The following is a 27,454-nucleotide window of genomic DNA, read 5'->3' as shown; positions in this document are numbered from 1 at the left end:
GCAATTGGGGCTTAGGTGACTGAAAGTGAGTACACGAATCAGGCCCGGCCTCCCCAGACCCCGTGCGTTGGGCCTGTCACCCGACACTCAAGTCGCTATCACGAGCACTTTTCTCTGTTGAAGTGACTGGCTTTTGTCCCGCCAACCCCAGGTTATAATGGGAGGGGAAAATAGGCCTCAGGGCAGTCGGCGGCAGCGCCAACCCGCAGTGGGCCCCGTCGGTGAGTCGGTGGGCTGGGGCTCACCCTGCCTCCGGCCTCTTCATGGGGAACACCATCAGGGCCCTGGTGGCCTTCATCCCTGCTGACTGCTGTCAGAACTACGTGGTCAGAGATCTCCGGGAGATGCCCGTGGACAAGATGGTAGATCTGAGTGGGACCCAGCTACGCCATTTCCCCGGGCACGTGTGCTCCTTCCGGGAGCTGGTCAAGCTCTACCTGAGTGACAACCACCTCAACAGCCTGCCTCCTGAGCTGGGGCAGCTGCAGAATCTGCAGATCCTGGCCCTGGATTTCAACAACTTCAAGGCTCTGCCCCAGGTGGTGTGTACTTTGAAACAGCTCTGCATCCTTTACTTGGGTAACAACAAACTTTGCGACCTCCCCAGTGAGCTGAGCCTGCTTCAGAATCTCCGGACCCTGTGGGTCGAGGCCAACTGCCTCACCCAGCTGCCGGAGGTGGTCTGCGAGCTGAGTCTCCTAAAGACTCTGCATGCCGGCTCCAATTCTCTGCGTCTGCTGCCAGGCCAGCTCCAGCGCCTCCGAGAGCTGCGGACCATCTGGCTCTCAGGCAACCTGCTGACTGACTTCCCCCCCGTGCTGCTGCACATGCCCTTCCTGGAGGTGATCGACGTGGACAGGAACAGCATCCGTTACTTCCCCAGCCTGGCCCACCTGTCGAGTCTGAAGCTGGTCATCTATGACCACAATCCCTGCAGGAACGCACCCAAGGTGGCCAAAGGCGTGCGCCGCGTGGGAAGATGGGCAGAGGAGACGCCAGAGCCTGACCCCAGAAAAGCCAGACGCTACGCCTTGGCCACGGAGGAAAGTCAGGAAGGAGAGGCACTTGTCCTGCCTCCTCTACTTCTTCCTCCCAACTCCTGAGGAGCTTCAGTCGTAGGTCAACGCCAAGGATCCGACTCCAGCATCTTCTGGAGATCTCTCCTTTAGAGGGTACAGGATTGCTCTGGGACACACAGGATGCTCTGCCAGTGGGGAGTGATGCAAGTCCAAAGAAACGCCTCACTCACATTAAGGGAGAATTTCTGGCCAACATTTCTCCCAAAGTGAAGTTGGGTGCTATGGCCGGCCTCACTCTCTGCAAGCAAATCAGCTCCTCCAAATAGGTATTTTGCAACATTGAAGAGTACGAAGGGCTAGGACATTCTGTCCTTCTCGACTCCACAAGCGGCTGGTCAGGATGCTCACGAACTCCTCAAATAAGGTATTTACTAAAGAATTCACCTGAGAGTTCAGGTGGCCTGGCTCCAGCCCTTTGCAGGATATATTTTACTAGGAATGACCTTAAGTGATATGAAAATAGGGACAAATTCAGGCCACTTACAAAAGACATTTCTACCTAGTCAGTCAGACTCTCAGACTCCGCGCTGTTGCAAAGGCTCAAGATGAAGCTTTTCCCCTGCAGTTGAGTGAATGCTGAGGACCTCTGATAGAAAATGCCTCCTGGTGGAGTACGGCTGCCACCTTATACACTTGACAGTGGTTCATGCTGATTTAGCTGGTTTTCCCTAAAGGTCAAGGTTTGACCCCAGGTCTGCTCTCAACTGCTTACTGTCACTATAATACTACAAGTCCTCCAGAAAGTAGAACCTCTTATTGGCAATGTGGTCTTATTAAAATCGAGCCTAGTTGTAAACCTGCCTGCCTCCGTAGAGCCCTTCCGTTTATTCACATTTACGAAGAGCTGAACTGAATCCCCTTCCGTGGAGGGAAACCACTTTCCAGGATATTAGGTTAAAGGTAGCAGGTGAGAAATCTGTTTACTTGAAACAAGCATTTGGAAATCTGCATTGAAGGTTGTGGTATATAGAAGACACTTCTGCCTCTAGCCTCAGTTTCTTAGCCTTTACTTGATTTTTCTAGATAGGGCCTTTTGATGGTCAGTGTACAAACTTAGACATTTTGGCCATTTTTTTAAAAGTAAATTGTGACCTTTTCTTCTTCCCACAAATACATCAACCTTAAAGATACTGCTGTCTGTGGGTGATTTAATAACACAGTCATGTTCTTGAACCCACAAGGTCACAAAAAGTGTCATAACTAAAACTTACATGTGTTTGGCTTTTAAAGTTACTTTTGCCATAAAAGCATCTTAGCAAAGTTTGGTTCTAGAATGACGTTACCCAGCAGACTATTTTCATGTTTTCCTACCATAAATATTTCTTGCTAAACCACCTCCCAGTCTGTAGAATATGTGCAACCCACTGATTAGCCTGCTAACAGATCCCTTTAATCTTAAATGTTATAGGTTTTCAAATATTTAACTCCTTTCGTAATGAGTCCAGATTCCCATTACATAGCTAGGATTTATAGTTTATTTTTTCATGCCTAATGACAAACAAAACTATACTGTTGATGCTTAAAACTTTATGCTAACAGAATTGCCTCCGAACTGGGTCCACAGCCAGCCTTACAGATGGCTCAGACTTTTACCTTTGACCCTGTCTTCCTCTTCCAAAGATTAATGTGCCCATCTCTTCCAGTACAACTGTAGGCTAAAGCCATATAACAGCATGAAGCCAACAGATCTAATGAGCTAAGTGGTCTGAATCAAATGTCAAATGGTAAACATTTGGCACACAAATGGTTTTCTTCTAAAATAATACAGAACATTTCCCAAACAATGGTTAAATGTTCAACACTGATTTTGCTATCCAAAAATGTTTTCACTATAGGGTTTCAGTCAGTCTTATAAAAAAATAACCATGTAAATGTATATTAACATTTCCATACCTCTCTGATGTTTTCTTGAAATTCTGACATAATTACAAAGTTAAAAAGGGGAAATGAAGCACCAAATGTAACTTTACTCCTAATTTTAAAAGCCCTGAAACACAAAATGTTATGCACCAGAGAAATTTATACAGAATTTTATTTAGCTTCTCTAAATACAAATGATGCCCACTAAAATCTTTTATCTGAAATGCAACATCACTAACAGTTCATAATTTTACACTTCAAAAGTGGGCTTGCACCCTAAAAATCAACTATATGCAAATTTTAACTAGAAGCACATATCCTACACACAGTAATACAGCAGTGTAGTATGATGGTAAAGAGCATGGCCTTTCTAACTACGTGAGTTCAAATCCCAGCTTTGCCATTTCCTAGTCACTTACCGTCTGTGTCTCAGGTTGCTCATCAGTAAAATGGCAAATTTCCATCTTTGAAGGCACTGTAAGGATTAACCAAATTACTGTGTAAAAGGCACATAGAATAGTGCCTGGCAGGTGACAGCTAATGTTTACGTAACATGTTCTTTTTATGAAGTGTTACACCATGCAGCATGGTATTTCTACTTACAAGCAGTCTAATTCTTTGGTTGAAGGGAAAAACATGATGCAAATAGAACAAAAAGGCCTTTTCTGGCTCGGTAAAATTTCCAGCAACAGTATCTATAGTCTTGAATATAAGAAAAAGAACAACAATGTGGTGAAATGCTTCTGGCTTATCTAACTGGGAAAATACACCAACATGATTACCAAGGATTTATTCAATTTCTAAATGAATATACTTTGCCCTTTTCCTGTTCTTCTAGAATGTGCAAAATCACCAAGGTACATACTTGGAAAATGTGACTATTTCTTGACACAAAACCCATGTATCCTGAGAGGCAGGAGGCATGGGAACCGAAGACACGGGCATGTGTCTGCTGGACATTACTCTCTGCTTTTTGTCACTGTATATATACGCCCTATAATCTCACTACTGTAGAAAGAGTATTAATGCTATTTATAAAACTTAAATTTACATGCTTTTCTTCCTTTCTAGAGGATCCACTTCTGCAGAATAAGAAACAAATTTTGAATTCTCAGTGCCTAGTATAATTCTTCCACGTTTACCTGGATTTTGGAGATTTTATCATATGCCAGCCCACAGGGTAGGGGGACAAACATTTATGGAGCACATCTGTAGGGCAGTCAGGTACTATCTTCAGAGTCTTGTGTAAGTTAATTCATATAACCTTTTCAATAAACCTTTGAAAGAAGTGTTAGGTGTTGCTCAACTTAAAAATAAGAAATCTGATGGGGCGCCTGGCTCAGTTGGTTGAGGGGCCGACTTCAGCTCAGGTCATGACCTCCTGGTTCATGAGTTTGAGCCTTGCATCAGGCTAGGCTCTCTGCTGTCAGTGAAGCCCACTTCAGATCCTATGTCCCTTGCTCTCTGTCCCTCCCCCACTCGTGCTCTCTCAAAAATAAATAAAACATTAAAAATAAAATAAAAAAATAAGAAATCTAAAATCTGGTTTGTCCTTATTATTTTGACAACCTGAAACATTCTATAGTAATTCTATGATTAAAAAAAGTTAAGTCCTCTTTACACTTTCACTGATCTAATACACTGGAATAGGTACAAGACAAGGCAGACTTTAAGAAAAGGATTCTGCACAAGAGTATTCTGTTGACTTTTATCAAAGCAAGAAAATGCATTTTATCCTGGCAAGAAAATGCATTCACCCCATATGACTTACATGGAGAGACCTTAGCAAAGAACTACTGCTGGGCAAGATTGGGAGAAGAGGGGATTCAAGATAATACTGAGGCAGCTAGTGTAGCAATTGCCACCCGTGAGGCTAGATGCACAGGGAAATGTTACCTTCACCTATTAAGAGCTAAAAGGCATGAAAAAAGAGGCTACCAGGGGTGTTGGGGAAGCCCTGTTGGCTAAGCGTCTGACTCTTCTTGATTTCGGCTCAGGTCATAACCTCCCGGTTTGTGAGATTAAGCCCCATATTGGGCCCTGTCCTGACAGTGCGGAGCCTGCTTGGGATTCTTTCTCCCTCTCTCTGCCTCTCCCACGAGTGTGTACGCACTCTCTCTCAAAATAAACTTTAAAAAATAAAGGGGGGGAGAAGATCTACCAGCGAGGCTGTAGTGGTAGGTCTCACAGGGATGCAGTCATCTCCAAAGAGCAAGCTACAGAGGAAGAAAATGCCGAATGCCTATCCCCATGTCCTGCCAGTACCTCCTGAGTTAAACCACAGGAAGGTGTGAGACAGTCAGCAAAGGTTAAGTGGGCCCATGGCCTCCCAGCAGGCAAAGAATGGATCCTGGCTTAAGGATAATAAAAGAATTACCAGTATACATATTATCCTTCAAAGAAAAACGGAAAGCTACCTAGATTTTTAAAAATTATTTTAGTTTTAGTCAACACACGCGTACCTAGAATGGATTTAAAAACCCTACTCAATTTTTTATATAGGTACTATTAACATACATTCCGAACCTCTAATTCCATATCACAAAAATTTTGCAAAAAACTGCTTCCATATTCAGTTTGAGTTAAAAGAAACTCTATCCTAAAACTGTTAGAGGAATTATAGAGGGGCATAGGTTGCTATTTTACCTTTGAAAGTGAAAAGACATTAAAATTTGTAAACTTGAGATAATCTCGGTTTATGAATACATCTGTAAGGGCTTCAAAGGATATGAATTCAAAGAGGTAGAGAGGCACGGGTTATTCTTGGATGTAACAATGAAGCTCCCATGTTTCTACCTCTTTTTAGATTAACATTTATTGTTGTATTCTTTTTAAGACCTTTAGAGAAAACATGCCCAAGTATCCTTAAAGATCAAGATCTTACTCCAGGGTATCTAGTACCTCAAGACAGATATTTAACCCCACTTCCACTGAAACCTGTAGGTTTTCTTGGTCATGATATGCTCACTTGTTCCAACTGAAAACTGATGTCATGATGTGATATACTAAAAAAAAGATCAGTGCAATTCTCTTTGATAATCTCAGGAAAAGTCCCTCCTTTATGTGAATGTTAGAAGACATAAACTAGTACCAAAACAAAGAAAACCAAGTTTTCCTAGTTTCAGTAGCTTCTACAAAAGTAGTTATTAAAATGTGGAGACAAACTTTTTAGACAAAAACAAAACAGGTTGGGAGCACCTGGCTGCCTCAATCAGTAGAGCATGTAACTCTTGATCTCATGATCATGGGTTCAAACCCCACGTGGAGCCTACTTCAAAAAACAAAAACACAACAGAAACAGGTTATTTTATCAGTGTTTCCTTGAAAACCCTTTTGCTCTTCTATGGGAATAAAATGTCTCTCCATTAAGCTAGCACAGATACCCTGTAAAAACTTATAACCTACTGCTGCACTTTATTTCTTGGGCATTCTGCTATACACCGATGCATTAAAATAACTTCCAAAACTAAATTCACTTTTAAACCATTAACCAAGTACATACCTATCCCCATTCTCTCTCCTCTCGGCCATTTGCCAAAACCGAAAAGCATTAACAAAACAACAATCAGTAATGCTTAAATCTAACCACATCCATATTCTTTAAGAGGGTATTACCCTTTAAAGCATCAAAGGTCCTTGAGAAGCAGCTTGTAACAAGCAACTTTTAAAATAGAGGACTCTTTCGGGACACCTGGGTGGCTCAATCGGTTAAGAGGCCGACTTCGGCTCAGGTCACAATCTCATGGTTGGGGAGTATGAGCCCCATACCGGGCTCGCTGTCTGCACAGAACCCGCTTCAGATCCTCTGTCCCCTTCTCTCTCTGGCCCTCTTCTGCTCACGCACTCTCTCAAAAGTAACATTTAAAAAGTAATATAGGACTCTTTCAAACTTGAAATAATGTTTACACCATAATTGTTTCCTATATAAGAGACAGTAGACTATACAAAATTAAATGAGTACTTTCACTAAACAAAATTAAATGGCTAATAAGTTATATAGGATTAAAAACCAAGAGATTAACCTATGTTTACCATGTGTGACTTGGACTTGATAATTATTTCATAATCAGGTAAGGTCAATCATTAGTTAAGCTGAACAACTCTATACAGAGTATAATCATTTGTTCCCATTAAATAATTAAAAACAGGGTACAAATCACTAAGACAAGTGAGAACAGATAATTGTTCAAATTTTTATTTTGATGCACAATATGAGAAATGAACTTTTAAATCAACTGAGTTTTATGGAAAATGAAACAGCAAATAAATTAGACCAATGTTAAAATAGATGGTCAGTTAAATGTCCAAACTTAAGGATACAAGAGCCACAGATAAACTTCAATACCACAGTCTTCTTTAACAGGTGGAAGTCTTTCAAACACAACTTTGCTATGAACTACCTGGTCCAGAGCTCAACAGCACATGGGAATGTTTAACAGGGGTGGTGATCAGGGACACGTTTCCTGCAAGGATTATAAAACAAACACTTAAGAAAAAGGCAATGATAAAAATGAAAAGCATGTAACCAAAGATTTATAGCAAATACAAACACAGCTAAATTCTTAATTTTATTAAAACCATTATAACCAATTCTCTGTAAAAAAGATGCTGTTTCTACCTCATAATTAATATCCCTCAATTATTACTATACTAGTAAGAGGACATTACAAATTTATGGAACGTGAAGACCTGTAGGTATTTAGCAATACTCTATTTCTCATCCCAACAACCTACTTAACAAATACATATTCTCCATTAAAAGGTTAATGCATGTTTTCAGCAAATGCGTTAGGGAATTCTACTAAATTAGTCAAAGACAAAGACAGGTACTCTTAACCACAAGTTGTATGTAGAATGACAAGACTTTGGGGCCTCCAGATTAAAAATCTCTATTTTTCTTGCTATTCTAAACGAATGAAAACAAATGCCGGTAGGTAAGCTGGGAAACTCACTAAAGTATGTCAACAGTGCCTTTCATATACATCTTAGATGTTAAACTTTTATTCTTTGGTGAGAAAACAACAAATCTCTCAGGAAGGAGGCATGGCAGAGGTACTAACAGAATTTTACTTACTGCCTGTATAAGCACTGCTTCTAAAGACAAACACAGCAATCATTCCAGAGAAGCAGACAAAGTCTAAAAACACTGAGAGTATACTGGGACCATATAAGGAAATAAATCTTTCAACCTTGGAAGCTTATGGGAGTAGGACTAAAGGATGCTAAAAGATGTCAATATAGAAACTTATCAAGCTGTGACAGTTCACAGGGCAACTGGTCTGGAATGGAATAAGAGTCCGCTGGTTAATAATGGGTATGAAGAGTCCCCAGACGAGTATGTTTGGGAAGGCTGAGTTAAACAAAATTATTCATGTTTCTTTACTGCAACTACTGAGAACGTCTACTAAATTTAATAGACACTTAAACCACTAAAACAGTGGTATCAGATCAAATGAGGTATGCCAAGGAACATATTACAAATGTGGTTGAGGGTGTCAAGTCATCGCAAAGATTTATGAGGGCAGGCATGATTATGTGGCCTATTAGGAAAACTTTACAGACCAGTTTCCTTTTGTTATCATTCTGCTTATTAAAGACAGTAGAAAACAGAACTGCACAACCATCTCTGCTGGCACAGCTTCCAAAACTTTCAATTTCTCCTTCCCTCACCAACTTTCCATTTCAAAATGACTGCTCATTTCCCTACCATAGAAAAACTATTTTCAGCCCAGGCCTTCTACTACACCACAGATTTAAATACCATTTCCCCCTTTTCTTTCCACATCCAAATCACTACTTTCTACTCTTTCCTCTTTCTAACAGTAATGGGATGTAATAGAAAAAAGCACTCAAGTGGATGCTGCACGATCTGCACAAAGAAATTCCTTGTACCTTAGTCCATTTAAGGTGCAATTTCCTAATGATGTTCCTACTTCCCTCCTGTTCCCAGGGATGAACTCCCCGTGCTTCCAACTAAAACCAGCACCCCCCTCTCATTCTCCCACTCCTTCTCACAGCTACTCAGTGGGCTGCTCCCTCCTTCTGCATTCATCTCCCCCTACAAGATCACTCCACATAGCACTGAACATTCACAGTAAAGACCCACACATCCTCTAGCTACCATCCCACTTCTCTGCTTCTATTCACAAGAGACTCACGTAAGAGAAACTATTTCTCCCAACAAGAACCTTGGATTGGATTATCCTTCATTCCTTTTCCTTATACCTTATATGCAGCCCATCATCAAATTCTGCGGGCTCCACCTTCAGAATCTATGATCAACACCTCCTGACCACCCTCACCTCTTATCTCCTGGTGCAGGCCACCATCCCCTCTCAATTTCATGAACCACCACTTCAACAGGTAAAATTAATATTTTCATAACTACTAGTAAGAACAATTAAGTTAACTAAATCTTCAGAAGTTAAGATTTTCTGGCTAACCATTTTTTACATGAATGAGTTTCTGAAAAAATTTGACACCTTAAAAAACCTGCTGAAATGGAACATATAAGGAACTCTGGACATCATGTACTTAAGATTACCTATATGAAAAAGTGTACCCAGGATAGAGGACTACAGCAGACTCATCCTGGTAAAAAGACATTCATTCTTACTACTACAGCCCTCGCCCCCATGCAGTATGGTTCTTAACCTTTCCAAGCCTGCCTCTTTATGTCAATTCTGAGAGCTCTCCTGTGTTACCTGTACCCCTCTCTTCCTGAACTTTTTTGACTTTAAGAGTTATGACTACAGATTTTAAATAACATGCGTAATACTTTTAGTTAGGCAGAAATGGCTGTATCAACTACAATTACCAAACATACCCAGTTATCTATTTTTTGCTTCTGTGTTAATTTTTTTGTAAGAGGGGCACCTAGTGGCTCAGTTGGTTGAGCATTCAACTCTTGATTTCAGCTCTGGTTATGATCTCACACATCATGGGATCAAGCCCCACACTGGGCTGCACCCTGACAGTGCAGAGCCTATTTGGGATTCTCTCTCTCCCTCTCTTTCTGCCCCTCCCTCATGTGGGCACGCTCTCTAAGTAAACATTAAAAAACAATAATTTTAAAAAACAATTTTTTCTAAGAAATAGGTGTTAAAGTGCTACAATACCTTGGTGCTGCTTTGATAATGTTGTCCACACGCAGAATCACCTCTGCTGCTTCAGCTGCACTCAAAAGAACTTGTCGCTTTACTTGGAAACTTTCTGTTATACCCAGTGCTGCCATATCTCCAATGGTACCTTCCTTCATATCTGAAAAAAGACACAGTATTTACTAAATAAACTACAGTTGTTTTTTTTAAAAAACATGTATTTATTATTGAGAGACAGACAGACATAGAGCATGAGCAAGGGAGGGGCAGAGAGAAGGGGAGACACAGAATCTGAAGCAGGCTCCAGGCTCTGAGCTGTCAGCACAGAGCCCGACGTGGGGCTCGAACTCACCACCAACTGTGACATCGTGGCTTGAGCCCGAAGTCAGTCGCCCAACCGACTGAGCCACCCAGGCACCCCCAAACTACAGTTTTAGCAACTAAATTATCAAAATATCTCTAATTACTTACAACAAATAAAATTAATGTTCATGAAAAATGAGATCACAAGACCCAACCACTCAATTTAATTAGAGCATTCTCATCAGCCTATCACTCAAGGCCTTTGAGAAAATTAAAAGGTCAACTAGGTCAAATAATGGAAAATGAATATAGAACACTCAATCAGTTTTCTTTAACATTTTTAAGTTTATCATTTATTTTGAGAGACAAACAGAAAGCAAGTTGGGGAGGGGCAGACAGAAAGGGAGAGAGAGAGAATCCCAAGCAGGCTCCACAATGTCAGCGAAGAGCCCAACACAGGGCTCGAACTAACAACCTGCAAGTTTATGACCTGAGCTGAAACCAAGAGTTGACACTTAACCAACTGAGCCACCCAGGCACCCCTCAATCACCTATCTTTATCTACGTACATATATATATACACGTGTGTATATGTACGTACATGTGTAAAATTACTGCAGGGAGCACCTGGGTGGCTTAGTCAGTTAAGCCTCCAACTCTTGCTTTCAACTCAGGTCATGATCTCATGGTTCGTAGGACTGAGCTCCATGATGGGCTCTGTGCTGACAGCATGGGGCCTGCTTGGGATTCTCTCGCTCTCAAAATAATAGTAAAAAATAAAAATAAAAGTAAAATTACTACAGAAGATGTGCTTATCACTAATTACCATGGATTCTTTTTTAAGATTTTAATTTTTAGAAGTAATCTACACCCAATGAGGGGCTCGAACTCACAACCCTGAGATCAAGAGTCACATGCTCTACCAACTGAGCCAGCCAGGTGCCCCTACCATGGACTCCTAAAACTGGAAGAGAATTTAGAAGTCATCTATTTTTCTTGTGAGAATCCCTACTTGACCTTCTGACAGATCATTTTCATTACCTCTCTTCTGCAGTGCCAGGATTATCTACCCTCTTACTATTCCTGTCTTGGACAGTTCATTGGGAAATTTTTCAATTTGAATTAAAATCTGCCCTTTTGGCCACTTTTATCTATGTATCAAAGATCCACACTCAAGAATGTCTCACAGTAAGTTTCCTAGGAGATTAAAATTGAATGTTGATTATACTATAAGAAACTTAACATTAAGTTTACACTTATTTGAAAATATTAGTACTGTTTATGTATTTCAATCTCACAGTCATAATAAACTAGTTACAAATCTTCTAATTAGTTTTATACCCTTTATGGAAAAACAGTTCTGGTAGTGTTGAGAATATGAAGTTAAACATTTTCCTAAAATATGTAACAATTACAGAGGCAAGGGCCACAGGAAACTTTTTTATGGTTATTATGAGAATTCAGCTTAAAGAAAAAAAAGAATAACTTGGTAAAGTTACTACCAAAATTACTGCAAGGTTTCATGCAATTTCTTACCCAGTCCAGCAGTTGTATTGCCTTCACTATGGGCAGCTCGGAGCTGCGCCACCAGATCTGCACTGTCATAGCCTGCGTTATCGGCGATGATAGTTGGCAACTACAAGGTGAGAAAGACAAATAGCAAATATTCTATAAGAAAGTGGATTTACTTCTAACCAGGACACCTTTTTAAAATTATACATTTAGAAACAATGTAAAATTGTTCCTTTTAATTACTGCTCATAAAAAAGATAAACTCCAGAATCAAATTTAAGTGGTGTGAACCAGTTTTCTTAATGCCAAAAAGGCAAACATGTCTACGATAGGAAAATGTATTCATTTAAAAAACCATCAATACTCACAAAATGGGAGTTCAGATCTCTTTATCAACTTACCATTCTCAGTGCTTTAGCATAAGACTCCATTGCAACAGCTTCTTTGCCTGGTGTTCTACTGGCAAGCTGTGTCACAGCATGAGCCATCAGCATCTCAGAACAGCCTGCAGATTAAAATTAAATTCCAATTAAATATTTTATTTAATCTCCAAGACCCTGAATTACTGATTTCCCTTAAGATACGTCAAACATTTTAAAATCAAACTCAAAAGTACTATATATAAACTTTCTAAAAATCATTAAAGTCAAAACCATTACTATACTTGAATAAACCACGTTCAGTATTTTTAAAACGCTTACCTCCTCCATAAACTGTTCTAGAATCCTTCACAGTTTGGGCAAGAACACAGAGAGCATCATGCAAAGATCTTTCTGCTTCATCTAAAATTTGTTGAGTGGCACCACGCAGAACAATGGTACAAGCTTCACCTAAAGTTAAAAGATAAGATTCTTAGGTCACAGTGAACACTTAGTTATAAAAAATAAGTTTGCCTTCTAATCTTTATGTAGATATTGGTTATAATTATTCTTTGGTTTTAAAAGCGGACATGTCCTCTGCTGTTGTACATTCTTTTTGCTAATAGTCCATGTTCACAGTAGTTCTAAGGTACCTAGAAAACAATCAAGTTGAATATACTGTTCACAAAGGCAAGATTAACATGAGGCTTATCTCAAAAGAAACTGAGATTAATACACATCATGCCTCTCAAGAATTAAGACACATCATATTCTAGTAAATACAGTAACTACTTCTTTTAACTTCAACAGAGTCTATCAAACATTTAGGAACCTAAATCAGGATCTATATAATCACTCACCAAGTGCTACCCCAGAAAAGTGGATCAGTTTGTCTTCTCCAATCATGACTTCCTCAATAAGCTTGCAACTTCCAAGCTTCACTAGTTCTGGGTGGTCAAAGGTAGAAGCAATTTCACCACCTATGAACATAAATACACATTAATTAAATGCACAACGCATTTAAAAATCTGTTTTCCAGTAAGAACTAACGAACTGACATTTTTAAAGTTGACTGCTTACTACATGCCAAGCACTTTGAAGCACTTCACATAATCTAATTATTTAATCTTTACAACCCTCACAAATACTGTTAGGAAATACTAAAATCGAGGCAAAGAGGTATTTAGTTTCTTGTTCAAGATTATGTAGCACTAACAAATATAGTAAAGTGGAATTCAAATCCAAGCAGTCTCTTTAGACCTGTATGTGCAGCACACTGTAGACTACTATTTCCCAAAGGTTAAACTGGGACTTTAACATCTATTTTTAAATCTGAATTTAAATTCAGATTCCCTTTTGAATCCTGTCTAGAAAACCAGTACCCTTATGATCCAATTTCTCAAAACATAATATTTGACTAATTCTACTATGTCAACAGATGTAAACCTTAGAAACTGCTTAAAGGAGGACCTGATACCTGCTAATCGTTACAGTAACTACAATCTCAGAAAGCCTAGAAAAAGGGAAAATGTATACTGAAAATTTCCCAGAGCAAACCTAATGAGATGTCAAAAAAAATTTTACTTTACTCCTATGTCTTATTTCTATTCCTATTTTCCCTCCATCTTCCAGGGTGTAAACTGAAAAGTTCAGCCATTACCTTTCCTTGTTAATTAGGCAAAAGTTAAACTTCCATTTTAAAATCCCTTTCTCTACCTCACTACTCTCATCTGATAAAGTAGATTTCCTCTACCATCAACCAACCCCTCTTTTAACTCAGAATAATGGATGCTTTATATCTATTTTACAAAAAAAATTGTAGAAAAAGACTCTGGGTCATTTTTATACTGATTTATACTTATCCGTACAACTGAAGTTCTTTTGACTTTTGATTGGCAAATTCCTAAGACTGCTTTGTGTTCTAGATGTGAGACACAATACATTTGGGACATCACATCCCCAAAATGAGACTAATTTGGCTTATGAGAATTTTCACTTATCTTAAAATCACTAACTTCTCTATTCCGGCTTAGAAAAAATATGTATGTATATCCTTGATGTTTACGAGAACCAATTTCACACATCTTAAAAACAAGTAAGGTAAAGATAGGAGGCACCAACGGGGTAAGATCAACTTTGCAGTTGGGTGTGCTTGGTGCAGTCAATTTTCCTCTGAGTGTATGTGGCAATTTCATGTATCAAGTCCTTATGAGATCAACTTATCCTATGAATGTGCTATCATTCACATTTAATTCTTAGGTCATATCTTTAATTTTGTTATCTTAAAGGAGGAATTACACCCTAAATTTTATTACCTTAAGCATCAAGTATGTAATTGCTCTTAAAGAACTTTAAAGTAAACCTATTTCAAAGTAATTAAAGAAAGAATAAATCCATTCAAAGTAACTAATGAAAGAAAAAAGTCTTTTTTTAGGTCGGAAGACCACACTTCTCAGAATTATTAAAAATGGCTGAAGAAGTTACTCTGACATGAAACCAATCCTACCCTTTACAATAGTTAGTATACTTTTATTTCTAATACTCATGGCACTTGAAAATTCAACATTCCTAGTGCCTTTACATCTCAAACCTCTCTCCTTAAATTCTCATTGCCAGATCCCAAACCACCTTTCCAACATATTCATTTATTTTCAAGGGCCTAAAAATTAGAGAATAAAGGTTGCTACACTTACGTCTTTAAGGTTACTTTAAAAACTATTATCCCAACATAAACAAATTACACTCTGTCATTTTGATGTAGATGTGATCTTACTCATAAATATATTTTTATTCCACACAACTGGGATTATGAAACTCATACCTCTACCGAAGCATATTAGAGTATACGAAACTTTTCATTATTCATTGCTGAATTGTTTTCACACTTAGTTCAACATTGATTCCTTCCACAAATTTAAATGAATTAACAAAAACAATGTGCAAGCACTTGACCCACTCTCTGACACATAGTTAAATGTTCAATAAAGGTTATTATTGTAACTTACTACCACACAGGGCACAAAGCATTGGACTACTCACCACTAAAAATAAACTAAAAAAACCAAACACTCCTTTTTTAAGTTTTTGTTTCTTTAGGTATAGAACAATGGTCCTGTGGGTTTGTGAGAAAAGATCTAGTATCTTTAAAACAATGTAACAAAAAAAGAGAGGGCAAACCTAGCATATAATTTGGTATATAGTAAAATAACATGACTAAGATGTCAAAAAACCATAAATCAGATTTCAGAATAATGGTTTATTTTCTAAGCCCCCTAAAGGTACTTCTTTATACTCTCAGCAATAAGTTCCATACACTAGCATTTAATAAATCCAAGAGCGATTAGTGTTTGTTAGAAATTAATGCCTTTTAGGGCGCCTGGGTGGCTCAGTTGGTTAAGCTCTTCCTTTTTGCTCAGGTCATGATCTCAAGGGTTGTGAGATCAAGACCTGCATCGCGCTCTACACTGACCTCACGGAGCCTGTTTGGGATTTTCTCTCTGCCTCTCTCCCTTTATCAAAATAAACTTAAAAAAATAAATAAAATAAAGAAAGAAAAAAGAAATTAATGCCTTTTTCCCATACCTGTGACAAGAGCTAAGCGTTCCACACCCGCAAAATCTGCATGTTCAATAGCCATAACACCAGCAGCACCAAAGAGCTGTTCAGGATAATTATAAATTAACTGCCTATAAATAAAATAAAAATATTGTTCAAAACTGTTATTTCACAAGTCTAAAATTCAACAGACTAAAAAACATGGAACCATTTTTACCTCACCAATACAAATTTTACCGTATCTTCCGTACACAATAATTTATAAATTATAAAATTTAGTGCATTCATGCTAGTACTGAAAACAGGTATTTTATATTGTTAACTAATAGGATAAACTAGACCCATGATTCTGAAAAGTAATGTAGCAAAAAATGCATCAAAAACCACTTCAGGGGTGCCCAGGTGTCTCAGTCAGTTAAATATCCAACTTCGGCTCAGGTCATGATCTCACAGTTCCTGAGTTTGAGCCCCACACTGGGTTCTGTGCTAACAGTGGGAGCCTAGAGACTGCTTCACATTCTGTGTCTCCCTCTCTCTCTGCCTGCCCTTTTTCCCTCTCTCTCGAAAATAAATAAGCATTAAAAAAAAAACTTAAAAACAAACAAAAAAAACCATGTCAATGTTCACATGCTTTAATTCCACTCCTGAGGCTCTACAGTAGGAACATAAATTTAGATATTAAAAGATTCTGGGGTGCCAGGTGGTTCAGTCAGTTAAGCACCTGACTTCAGCTGAGGTCATGATCTCACAGTTCGTGGGTTCAAGACCTGCATCAGGCTCTGCACTGACAGCTCAGAGCCTGGAGCCTGCTTCGGATTCTGTGTCTCCCTCTCTCTCTGCCTCTCCCCCTCTCATGCTCTGCCTTTCAAAAAAAAAAATAAATAAACGTTAAAAGATTTTAATGATATTTGTAAAAAAATTTTTTAGAGAACAGCAAAACCTGCCAATGACCTTAATGTTCACTGGGGAGTGTTTGTGCAGATCTCAATTTACCAGTTATGAGAACTTTGTAATTTTAAAAATATATTAGATTGAAAAAAAAACCAAGTTACAAAAGTTTACAGCATGCCATTGTAAGTAAGTGAAAAACTGAAGCTAGAACACTACACACACAGATCAGCTTAATAAAAGAATTTCAGGAAGGTCAGACCCTAGACTCTGTTCCTTCTTTATACGTTTCTATTTTCCAAAATGAGATTTTTTAAAAGTTTGTTTTGAGAGAGAGAGGGTGCACAAGCGGGGTAGAGGCAGAGAGAGGAGAGAGGGGAGAGAGAATCTCAAGCAGGCTCCACACTGTCAGCGCAGAGCCCAATGTGGGGCTCGAATTCATAATATGTGAGATCACCACCCAAGCTAAAACCAAGAGCAAGGCCCTTAACCAACTGAGCCACTCAGGTGCCCCAATGGGGTATTATTTTTCTATCAGGAGTATAAAAAGGAGATGTTTAAAAGTTTGAAACTTAATTAAAAAAAAAAAAGGCTAAAAAAAGTTTTAAAAATAATCATTATAAAGCACTGTTACACAAAATGCATGTTCTCAGATTCACAGATCACGCAGAAGTTTACAAACTTCTTTTTAAAAAGCCCACAAGCGTGCCTGGGTGGCTCAGTGGGTTAAGCATCTGACTCTTCATTTGGGCTCAGGTCATGATCTCACATTTGTGAGATCAAGCCCAGCATGGGGCTCTATGCTAGTGGCATGGAGCCTGCTTGGGATTCTCTCTGTCTCCCTTGCACATGCTCTAACAATATAAACATTAAAACAAACAAAAAAAGCCCACAAACATCTGGCCTAGAACAATTATTTTTCATCAAATATTAACTGTCAAAGTTAACCAAAGTTCACTGACAGAAACATGTTGTTCCTCTTGGCATTTTCACCATTTAAAACAATCCAAGGGAGCCAACCAGAGGGAAAATTAGGTACATTAGAGGCCCTGAGGTGGGAATGAGCAAACTGAATTCAAAGCAGTGGTTTTAGGCCCCCTGAACCTGGAAGAGAATAGAGGACTCCTTGCCAAAACTCCAGTCTAGAGTTCTTGCCTCTAGGCCTTGCCAGGAAATGGCCCTCACTACTACTGGATCCTACATGTTCGGCCCTATAACATCAGGGCCCCAAAGATGGAAGCTGGTCTGAGAGCCATGGAAGCAAGCTACGGGGCCCGGAGTGCCTGCCACCTGGACACTGATTCTATTTTACGCTGCCTCAGACCACTGGAGTGGATAGAGTCGTGACTTTTTATTGACTCTTTTCTAGTTTTACTCAAAAAAAAATTTCCATTGCCTTTGTGGGGGGAAAAAAACCCAAAAATGCCTTAGACACTAACAATTAAGAATACACGGGGAAAGGCGCCTGGGTGACTCAGTCAGTTAAGCATCCAACTCTTGATTTCAGCTCAGGTCATGACCTCACAGTTCATGGGTTTAAGCCCACCTTGGACTCTGTGCTAACAGCACTGAGTCTACTTGGGATTCTCTCCCCCACCTTACCCCTTCCCTGCGTGCATGCTCTCTCAAAATAAATAAACTTTGACAAAAAAAGAATACACAGAAGAAGTGTACACATACTTTTTCACAGAAATTAAAGAAAACAGATGCCTGAGTGACTCAGTTAAGTGCCTGACCCTTGACTTCAGCTCAGGTCATGATCTCACAGTTCATGAGTTCAAGCTCCACATCAGACTCTCAGCATGGAGACTGCTTGGAATTCTGTCTCCTCTCTCTCTGTCCCTCCCTACCTTACTTGTGCACAAGCATGCACTCTCTCAAAAACAAACTTTAGGGTGCCTGGGTGGCTCAGTCGGTTAAGCATCCAACTTCAGCTCATGTCACTCTCTCATGGTTCGTAAGTTCGAGCCCTGATCGGGTTCTGTGCAGACAGCTTGGAGCCTGGAGCCTGCTTTGGATTCTGTGTCTCCCTCTCTCTGCCCCTCCCCTGCTTGTGCTCTCTTTCAAAGATAAACATTAAAAAAAATCAAAATACATGATTTTAAAAAACACAAGACAAAATTCTTATCTAAAACTTGGTCTCTTCATTCTTGTTTTCTTTGGTATTAATTTTTTGCCACTTCAAACTCTCATCCTTTGATATGGGAATTGAACCTCTCCACCAGATATACATATCACACACAATTAGTCCAAAACTCTAAAACTGTAACTGTCAAATCAAAAAACTATTTTGTGGGGCGCCTGGGTGGCTCAGTCGGTTGAGCATCCGACTTCGGCTCAGGTCATGATCTCACAGCTCGTGAGTTCGAGCCTCGCGTCAGGCTCTGTGCTGACAGCTAGGAGCCTGGAGCTTGCTTCTGATTCTGTGCCTCCCTCTGTCTCTGTCCCAACCCACTCGCATTCTGTCTCTGTCTTTCAAAAATAAACAAACATCAAAAAACTTTTTTTTTTTAACTATTTTGTTATTAATAAAAAAAGGTTTAGTAAAGTGTATTAACATAAAACGTCACCAAAATCATAATAAAAGTGCCTTGCCATAAAACTCTATATTCAGAAAAAACACGTTTCTAAATAACAAGTCACTAATTCAATAGTAAGTATTTCCATAAGCCTTCAAAGACATAAATCATGTATTACATTATAACTGTTAGCAAAACCACATACAGACCTGTTAATAAAGCAATTTATCCCATGCTTAAGAATACGTTCAACTTTCTCCTTCATTTTTTCCTTTTCTGCATGTTCTATTTCAGCCACTTTTGCTGTAGAATCAACTCTTACCCTGGAACCAAATATCTAAAACAAAGGAAAGCATAAAAACAACACTTAAGAGTCTCAACATAAACATTTTCACATAAATACACTGAAATTATGTTTGGATACATTCATATATATTCTAGGTTTTTTAAGTGCAAGTGATTCCCAGCCTGAGTTTATTTTATTTTATTTTTTTTGGAAAGTAAACTTCTTACTTTTATTTTTTTTGTATTATTTTGCTTTTATTAGTTTATTTTTATTTTTTTTCAATATATGAAATTTATAGTCAAATTGGTTTCCATACAACACCCAGTGCTCATCCCAAAAGGTGCCCTCTTCAATACCCATCACCCACCCTCCCCTCCCTCCCACCCCCCATCCACCCTCAGTTTGTTCTCAGTTTTTAAGAGTCTCTTATGCTTTTCCCAGCCTGAGTTTATAAAGCAGCTAACAATTAGAATTCCAAGAAATGTAGTTAACATACCTTTATTTTATCTGTATCCATACCCGTGTTTGCAATAAGAATTTTAGCATTTTCAATTCGCTTTGGTTGATTTACTCCAATTTTTTTATCCAACAGAAAGCCTACAATACAGAATACTATATTAAATACTTCAAAGCTATATTGATAAATCTTCTATAGATGTCTGCTTTATCAAATTACTTTCAAAGAACACATTTGAGTCCAATTCTTCAAGCTCCTAGAACCTATAAAGCATTCCATTAAAGCAGTGATCATAAAAATCAATTTAGCAGGTGGAAATGTAAGAGTACAGCACAAACTTTAAGAATAAACACAGTATTTTGAAACTTTTGTTCCACATATATACAAAATATGCAGATGTGGATTACAACATAATGCTAATAAATCCACTTTCATTCCTTTAAAGCCAACACAACAGAAAAACTGAGGATTCAGAAAAACAAGGTATTGCTAGAGATTACTAAACTTTTTGAAGCACTGAAGCCGGTTAAGAAAATGAGAAAGTCATGTATAATGGACTCAGACAAACCTGCCCCAATCATACTCATGCTGCTTACAGGCTATGTACACACTCTTGGACAAATTAATCAACCTTAGCTAGTCATCTGTAAAACAGGAGTATCACCAGTGGCACACATGCTCGTTTCCAGCCTAGAGAGGCCTGATGATTTGGAACTCTCTCTCCAAGCTTCTTTTAGAGCATGCATAACTTTTACCTTTTCCATTTTCATGTTGGGTTTTCCACCCTATTAAGATGAACCTAATTCTCAATCACTGGGTCAACAACATAATGAGGGATAAATAAAATTTTAAGTTAAATTCCTATTAGAATGCTTGGCACAGAACATTCAAGAATGTAGCATTCAAGAATGGTAGCTATCTTTGTTTTCATCATCCTTACCTACCCATTAGCCTCTTTTAGAAATGCTACACAGCCCTCATAGATAAATTCAACACAGAGTATTTTCAGAATTGTTACTGCCTTGAAATACAAATGACCTATAAATGAAGTACGAAAAACTGGTAAAACACAACTTGTTCCTGTTTCTCCTCTATAGAAGAGAACGCCTACACATTCCACTCCAGAAGTCATTTTGTGAAGTAAATACAATGTAAAGATGTTTTGAAAAATTCATACTCTAAGAACAAAATACACTATTAGTAAGAAAATAGCAATTGCTAAGACTTCTGTATCACTTTAAAAAACACCAGCAACTATACCCTCAATACCTACACCAACTAAATGATTGACTTAACACAAACCCTTCCTGGAAAAAGTGCTATTTCAGAGTAGCTGATTTCCACTAAGACTACAATTTCTCTTTATTAGAAACTACAAGTAATAACTTCTTGGCATAAGTAAAACCTAGAGATTATCAAAGAAATGCTGGGATGGAGTGAGACGAAGCACAGTTACACATAATAAATGGATCAGAATGACAAAAATGGTTATTATATTTGTATTCTTAAAGACAAGTTTTCTGGCTTTGTGAAGTGTCACTAGTCCTGACTAGCTAAAAACAGGATTCGCTATTTAGCCCTCAACATCTGATCAAACCTTGTTTTCCCATATTTAACATATACATACCTTCATCTAAATAGGAATCTGCCAGACTTCCTCCTAGCTTCTTGATGACATGAATTGCCTCCAAATTACCAGAGCCTTTCAGTCTGAGAACAGCTTCTACAGCTAACTGAGTAAAGTGGTCTTTGTGATGAGTAAGAAGTTTTGAGGATAATGTTGTTCCTGCAATGTTCATTAAATCCTGACGGAACTTAACTTCGTCAGAACTAAAAAAACAAAAAACAAAAAACAGAAGACTCATGCCTGTTCTTGAAATGCTTCTCCAAAGATATCAATCCTATTTTTCTTTTTGAAATTTATCCAAATAGGTGTCAGTAGATCATTTCACCCCAGTCAGGGCTCTAAGCCACAGAAAAAGAATTAGAGCTTACCACCAATAATCAAGAAATGCAAAATTAAAAGTTACTAATTTCCCACCTATCTGGCAAAATACCAAAAAAACAAATAAGCCAACAAAAAAATAGCAAATGCTCCAAGAGCATGGAAAAATAGGTATTGCTATACAGATATTGGGAGTGAGAATTAATGTTTTCTAGAGAGTTACTTGTAAATAAAAATGCCTTAAAATACACATATACCTTTGGACCCACCAATTATACTTCTTGAAACATTTTTTTAGGAAAGAGATTTGTCACATTACTATAAAACTAAAAATTATCAATCAAAACACAGATTTCCAAACACAAATAGATAAATTATACTATAATCAAATGCATACCTCTATTAAAACTAACAATGCAGAAAATACTAACACTCAGAAATATCCTTATTATTCAACTAAGTTAGAAGCTGTAAAATTCTCTACACGATACTATTTGTTTCTGTGTGTTGTGTGATTATATACACAGGAAACTGGAAACCCAGCCTGTATGTGAAGCGTAACATGGAGGGTTTGTTTTGTTATCAGGGCAGGATGAGGCAACAGGGTCATGTTTGTAAATGCTTTTATTCTCCAGACTTTCTGTATGGAGCATATTTTGAAAAGAATGTTAAGGGGCACCTGGGTGGCTCAGTCAGTTAAACATCTGACTCCTGACTTTGGCTCTGGTCATGACTTCACGGTCATGAGACTGAGCCCTGAGTCAGGCTCAGTGCCAAGCATGAGCCTGCTTGTAAGATTCTCTAAATCTCTCAAAAATAAACAAAGAAGAAATGTTAAATACTTAAAAATAGCATTATTTTGGTATACCAACCCATGATCAACTGCAGAATTCAACAGAGCCTGTCTTGCCGCCTTTGTGGCTTCTCTCCAACCAGCAATGATGGTCTGTGGGTGAATCTTTTTTGCAATTAAAGATTCTGCTTCCTATTAATAAAGAACAGAAAACATTCATCAACAGTAAAGACATAAAGGGGTTCCTGGGTAGCTCAGTCAGTTAAGCATCTAACTCTTGATTTCAGCTCAGATCATAATCTCCTGGTTCATGGGACTGAGCCCCACTTTGGGCTCTGCTCTGTCACCAGAGCCTGCTTGCAATTCTCTCTCTCCCCCACCCTTGCTCATGTGCATGCACGCTCTCTCAAAACAAATAAACTGAAGCAGGACCCAATGACTTCCGGTCCAAGAGCAAAAAACAATAAAAGGAGGTTGAAGTTGCTCAGATATTCTTACCCTTAGCAATTCTGCTGCTAACACAGTAACAGAGGTAGTGCCATCACCAACTTCATCATCTTGAACCCTTGACATATCTACAAAAAGGAAGCTATAGTTACTAGCTCATTCTTATGAGATTCTGCATTCTAAATTACTTCCCCATAGCTTACCTAATTCTCTAAACATACCCACCACCAATCTGAGTCTCACTTATCTAGGTTTCCTCACCTGACAAACTCTGGAAATTCTCAGTCTGAAATGTTTTATCATTAATAAAATGCATGGTACTCCAGAAGCTTGTAATAATGATAACAATTAAAAAGTAGACATCAATTAATCACAAGTATAGTTCATCAACACAACCTATTTAAAAATGTGTTTCAAAATGTTAACGAAACCTTATCATCCTCATACTCACCAACTAAAACTTTAGCTGCTGGGTTGTCCACACCAATGTTTTTTAGAATAGTTGCACCATCATTGGTTACCATGAGAGAGGCATCTCGTCCACTGCTTAGTAGAATTTTATCCTAAAAGGAATAAATAATAAATATGTGGTTCAAGATATAAATATATCTGGAAAAATGCATGGGTCAACCCGTATTCTCATATACTGTTAATGTGTAAATACTCTGGATGGCTATTTGGCAGTATCCATTCAAATTTTTCAATGCATACACTCCATAAGCAAATCCTGGTGTCTACCTCTAAAAACACTAGAACAGGGAAATATTAACAAGGTTGTGTCAGCATTGTAATAGCAAAAACAATGGAAGCAAACTAAATGTCCCTCAGTCTGGTCATAAATAAAATTTAAACATTAATGCTGAAAGGAATTTTAAAAAGCTACCTACAGATAAAGTACACACGCGTAGTGCCTGTGATAAAACAAAATATATGCAACAAAACACATAACGCACAGATAAATCTAAAATATATTGGGAAGACTTACATCCAGATATAACAGTGGTTGTCACTGGGGAGAGGATCCAGGATGGTGATCCAAGGGAACTTTAGCTTTATAAGCACTGCTTTCATTTTTAGCAAGAAGAATATATCCACATCTTACGTGTGTAATTAAGAGTTAACTTTCCAACATTAAAAAGCACCCCCCAAATTGACTTATTAATTGTATTTCCACCAACGGCTCTAAAACAATATCAAAACATAAAAATTCCTAGTTTTCCTTACCATGCCCTTAGGTCCCAAGGTGCTCTTTACCAAGTCTCCAATAGCGATGGCACCAATAAAAGAGGACTGGAGTAAAAATCAGAGATTGAAGGGAAGAAGAATCAATTTTACAATCTTAAAAATTCAAAAAGTACAATCGAATCCTTAAAAGAATGGGAGAACAAGGCTTACCAGCCGAGCGGTCTCTGCCCTCTCTTCATCAGCTCCAGCCTTGAAGATGTTAACAGGTGCGAGGGAAAGGGACGCCTAAAAAGGAAAATCAACAATCAGTTTGAATACCAATATTTAACAGGTATATTCAGATGCATGGAGATAAAATATGCAGATATTAAAGACAAGTTTAATTTACAGCATAACATACTTTTCCAAAACAGTGACGTTCTCCATCACTGGGGCATTAAGGGGGGAGTGAGGGACTTATGCAAGCTGCACGGCAAGACGACCTTGCTTTTGGGATCTACTAGGGCTCTGCAAGTAAAAATTCTATACCAAAGAGACTGTTAAACATGGCAAGACTTAAAATGGTTTTAAGCTAAGCATAAAGCAGGCAAGAGACTAGCTCAACAACCGCCCAGTGGACGAGGCAACGCGGTCGACCCGCCTCCATCTTCACCGTCCGGTCCCTCCAGCCCGGTCGCCATAGGCTCCTCCCCAAGAGAGGGCGCGGCCTGCCGCGCCGACCCGCCTGGGGCACTAGAAATTTCTTCGCCTGGGTTGAGCCCCGGGCCCCGGGTTCTGGTACTGCGGAGAGGCCTAGTAGGCCCAAGACGCTGGCATGGAGGCCCGCCCCTCCCCCTGCTAGGCATGGAGGGCTTCACCGGCGGGCCCAGGCCACACGCCGCGGCCCGCGCCATGTGCGGCGGCCTAAGGAGACAGACACAAGGAGTCCGCGGCAAAGGGAAAACAGAGGGGACAGTGAGGCGGCAGGGCACGGCGGGACGTGGCGGGGCTTAGACAGGGCTAGTGGGGCCAGACTCACCATGGTTCCGTGGAGTTCGGCACACACGCTAAACCCTCACAGCTCACGCCCGGGACCGGAGGTAAGAGAAGCCGGAAATGACGGCACACGCTCTACTGCAGGGGGCGGAGCTCCGACCAGCGCGAAGCTCGGGCCAGGCGCCGCCAGCTGGAGCAGTGAGTGGTGCCACTTTGAGTGGAGCAACGCGGTCGGAAGCGCGGCTCCTTACGCTGGGGGGGGCGGGGCTTCGGCTCGCGCCCCGCCCCCTGTGGATCCGCCTGCCAGAGACCTGGAAGGGGTGGGTCCGACATCTAGCTTGCAGCGGGGCAGGTTGGCAGTTGAGCTCCCGAAGAACAAAGGGGATTTCGGGACGTCGGGCTGCCATAGCAACGGCGTTCTTGCTCGTGCGTTTAATTTTTCTTAAATTTAAACTTTTGAAATTTGCCTGAAAGTACCACATATACACAATTTAAAGTGTTATATACTAATAAAGAAAGACAATTCACCAACCTCACCACTTTTTTCCCGGGAGGCAACTACATTCAGCTTTTTCGGGTTTTGTTTCTTTGATTACTTACCATTATATTACTAAATAATATTTTATTGCTATTTTAATTTTAAACGTTATTTATTTAGTATTACGAGGAAGACTTACATTCCTTTTGTTGAATTTTAAAAAGCTGTTTTTAATTGGACGTTGACTGTCCGGGACAAAGTCTTGTGAACTCTCATGGAGACATTTACCTTATCTTTGCCCTGCCTGCTCATTTTCAGGTCTTAGCTTTCACTCGATTTTTCCCCCTCCACTAGTAGAGATGACCAATACCCTCTTACATAATGTGTTGATAGAGACCAGGATCAATCCCAAATATTTCAGTTTACTAAAAAACAAAATTTCCTACTTACTCCAAGTTGACCCCCTAGGACAGTTAAAATTTTTGTCCTTAAAAAAACCTATTGGTTTTCTATCATCCACTGATACCCTTTTCTCCCTTTGACTAATGCATCACTCAGCAAGCTTGTTAACTTTGATAGATGTTTTCAATTTTTAATCGTTTTCACCTTTCAGATTGAAGAGGGTTAGTTTACATCAGGGAGGGATGGTGAGGGAACCAAATCCAACCTGCCACCTGGTTTTTTATGGCCAGAGAGTTAAGATTGGGTGTTACATATTTAAATGGTTGGGGTAAAAATGGTGAATATTTCATGATACATTAAGATTATATGAAACTTGTATTTTGGTGTCCATAAAGCTTGGTGGAACACAAGCATACCCATTTTTAAAATAATATATATTTTTAAAATTTAATTTTTTAGTAACGTCTACACCAATGTGGGGCTCGAACTCACAACCCCAAAGTCAAGGATTGTGTGCTCTTCTGACTGAACCAGCCAGGTGCCCCTACCCATTCATTTTTATACTGTGCAATGTAATATAGAATTATACAATGGCAGAGTGGTTGTGACAGACTGTCTAGCCCATAAAGCCTAAAATAGTCACTATTTGATCCTTTACAGAAAAAGCTCGCTGACCCTGGTTTACACTATGCTCAACTCAGGTCCATTGTGAAAACAGTTGTTCATACTGGACAAATTATTTTAAATCTATCAAGAGTTTTGTTTTGTTTTGTTTAAACTTGCTCTTCTTTTAAGAAATGCACTTTAATGGGCAGATCCTAAATCATATACTGGAATGAGAAGAGTCACAATAATGAGAAGCTGAGATGCCTGCACAATATTGAAAACAGGCTGTTTTCATTGCGGACAAAGTCGCTTACTTGGAAATACTATGTCCTCTGGCAGGCCTGAGTCTTACCTAAGCCTGAGACTATGGGTGATGGAAAAACCAATGCCCCCTCCCTCCTGGGCTTTAGAGAAGTTGGGGGCATAACGGGGGGCATTTGAATGGGGACTAGGAGGCAGGCCTTGCTCCCAGTGGTGCTAGGCCAGAGACCACCAGGAGGAGACCCCCTATGAGGGGACTCTGAGCAATTTGTCCTTTCCCCATTGCATGTGTTTTGACTCTTCACCCTTGTCCCCTAGGGGTTAAACACTCAAGTTTCTGGAATCAGGCTGCAAGGGTTTGGATTTCAGTTTTTCTATTTACTAGTTTTGTAACTTTGTAACTTTGTCACACAGCAATAACCTACATACTCTTTCAACAATGCC

General features: G+C 39.3%; 2 protein-coding genes across 2 annotated transcripts; one reads left to right on the top strand and one right to left on the bottom strand.

Moving 5' to 3' along the window:
* The first annotated feature begins 175 nt into the window (after positions 1-175).
* On the top strand, positions 176-1,401 carry LRRC10 (leucine rich repeat containing 10). Its single transcript, XM_043564979.1, has one exon. The coding sequence runs from the start codon at positions 264-266 to the stop codon at positions 1,101-1,103; it is 840 nt and encodes a 279-aa protein (XP_043420914.1). The 5' UTR covers positions 176-263; the 3' UTR covers positions 1,104-1,401.
* A 5,717-nt stretch (positions 1,402-7,118) lies between these two features.
* CCT2 (chaperonin containing TCP1 subunit 2) lies at positions 7,119-25,497 on the bottom strand. The gene is made up of 16 exons (XM_043564978.1): positions 25,307-25,497; positions 24,499-24,573; positions 24,328-24,393; positions 23,555-23,666; positions 23,155-23,231; positions 22,736-22,848; positions 21,546-21,748; positions 19,958-20,058; positions 19,385-19,512; positions 15,796-15,899; positions 13,074-13,193; positions 12,556-12,684; positions 12,256-12,359; positions 11,879-11,978; positions 10,058-10,199; positions 7,119-7,402 (listed from the first exon to the last, which is right to left on the bottom strand). Exons 1-16 carry the CDS (start codon positions 25,307-25,309, stop codon positions 7,372-7,374), a joined length of 1,608 nt encoding a protein of 535 aa, XP_043420913.1. The 5' UTR covers positions 25,310-25,497; the 3' UTR covers positions 7,119-7,371.
* Between the last annotated feature and the right edge of the window lie 1,957 nt (positions 25,498-27,454).

Source organism: Prionailurus bengalensis, chromosome B4 (genome assembly GCF_016509475.1).
Source record: "Prionailurus bengalensis isolate Pbe53 chromosome B4, Fcat_Pben_1.1_paternal_pri, whole genome shotgun sequence".
Lineage (NCBI taxonomy): Eukaryota > Metazoa > Chordata > Mammalia > Carnivora > Felidae > Prionailurus > Prionailurus bengalensis.
The sequence above is the reverse complement of the archived record's forward strand: the minus strand, read 5'-3'. Positions and strand labels throughout refer to the sequence as shown.

Coding starts and splice junctions, on each gene's coding strand:
- LRRC10 (XM_043564979.1), top strand. CDS start 264: ATGGGGAACACCATCAGGGCCCTGGTGGCCTTCATCCCTGCTGACTGC.
- CCT2 (XM_043564978.1), bottom strand. Junction 19,513..19,957: donor TGGATACAGATAAAATAAAG/GTATGTTAACTA, acceptor CCTTTGTTTTAG/ATATTTGGTTCCAGGGTAAG. Junction 12,360..12,555: donor TAGAACAGTTTATGGAGGAG/GTAAGCGTTTTA, acceptor TTTAATCTGCAG/GCTGTTCTGAGATGCTGATG.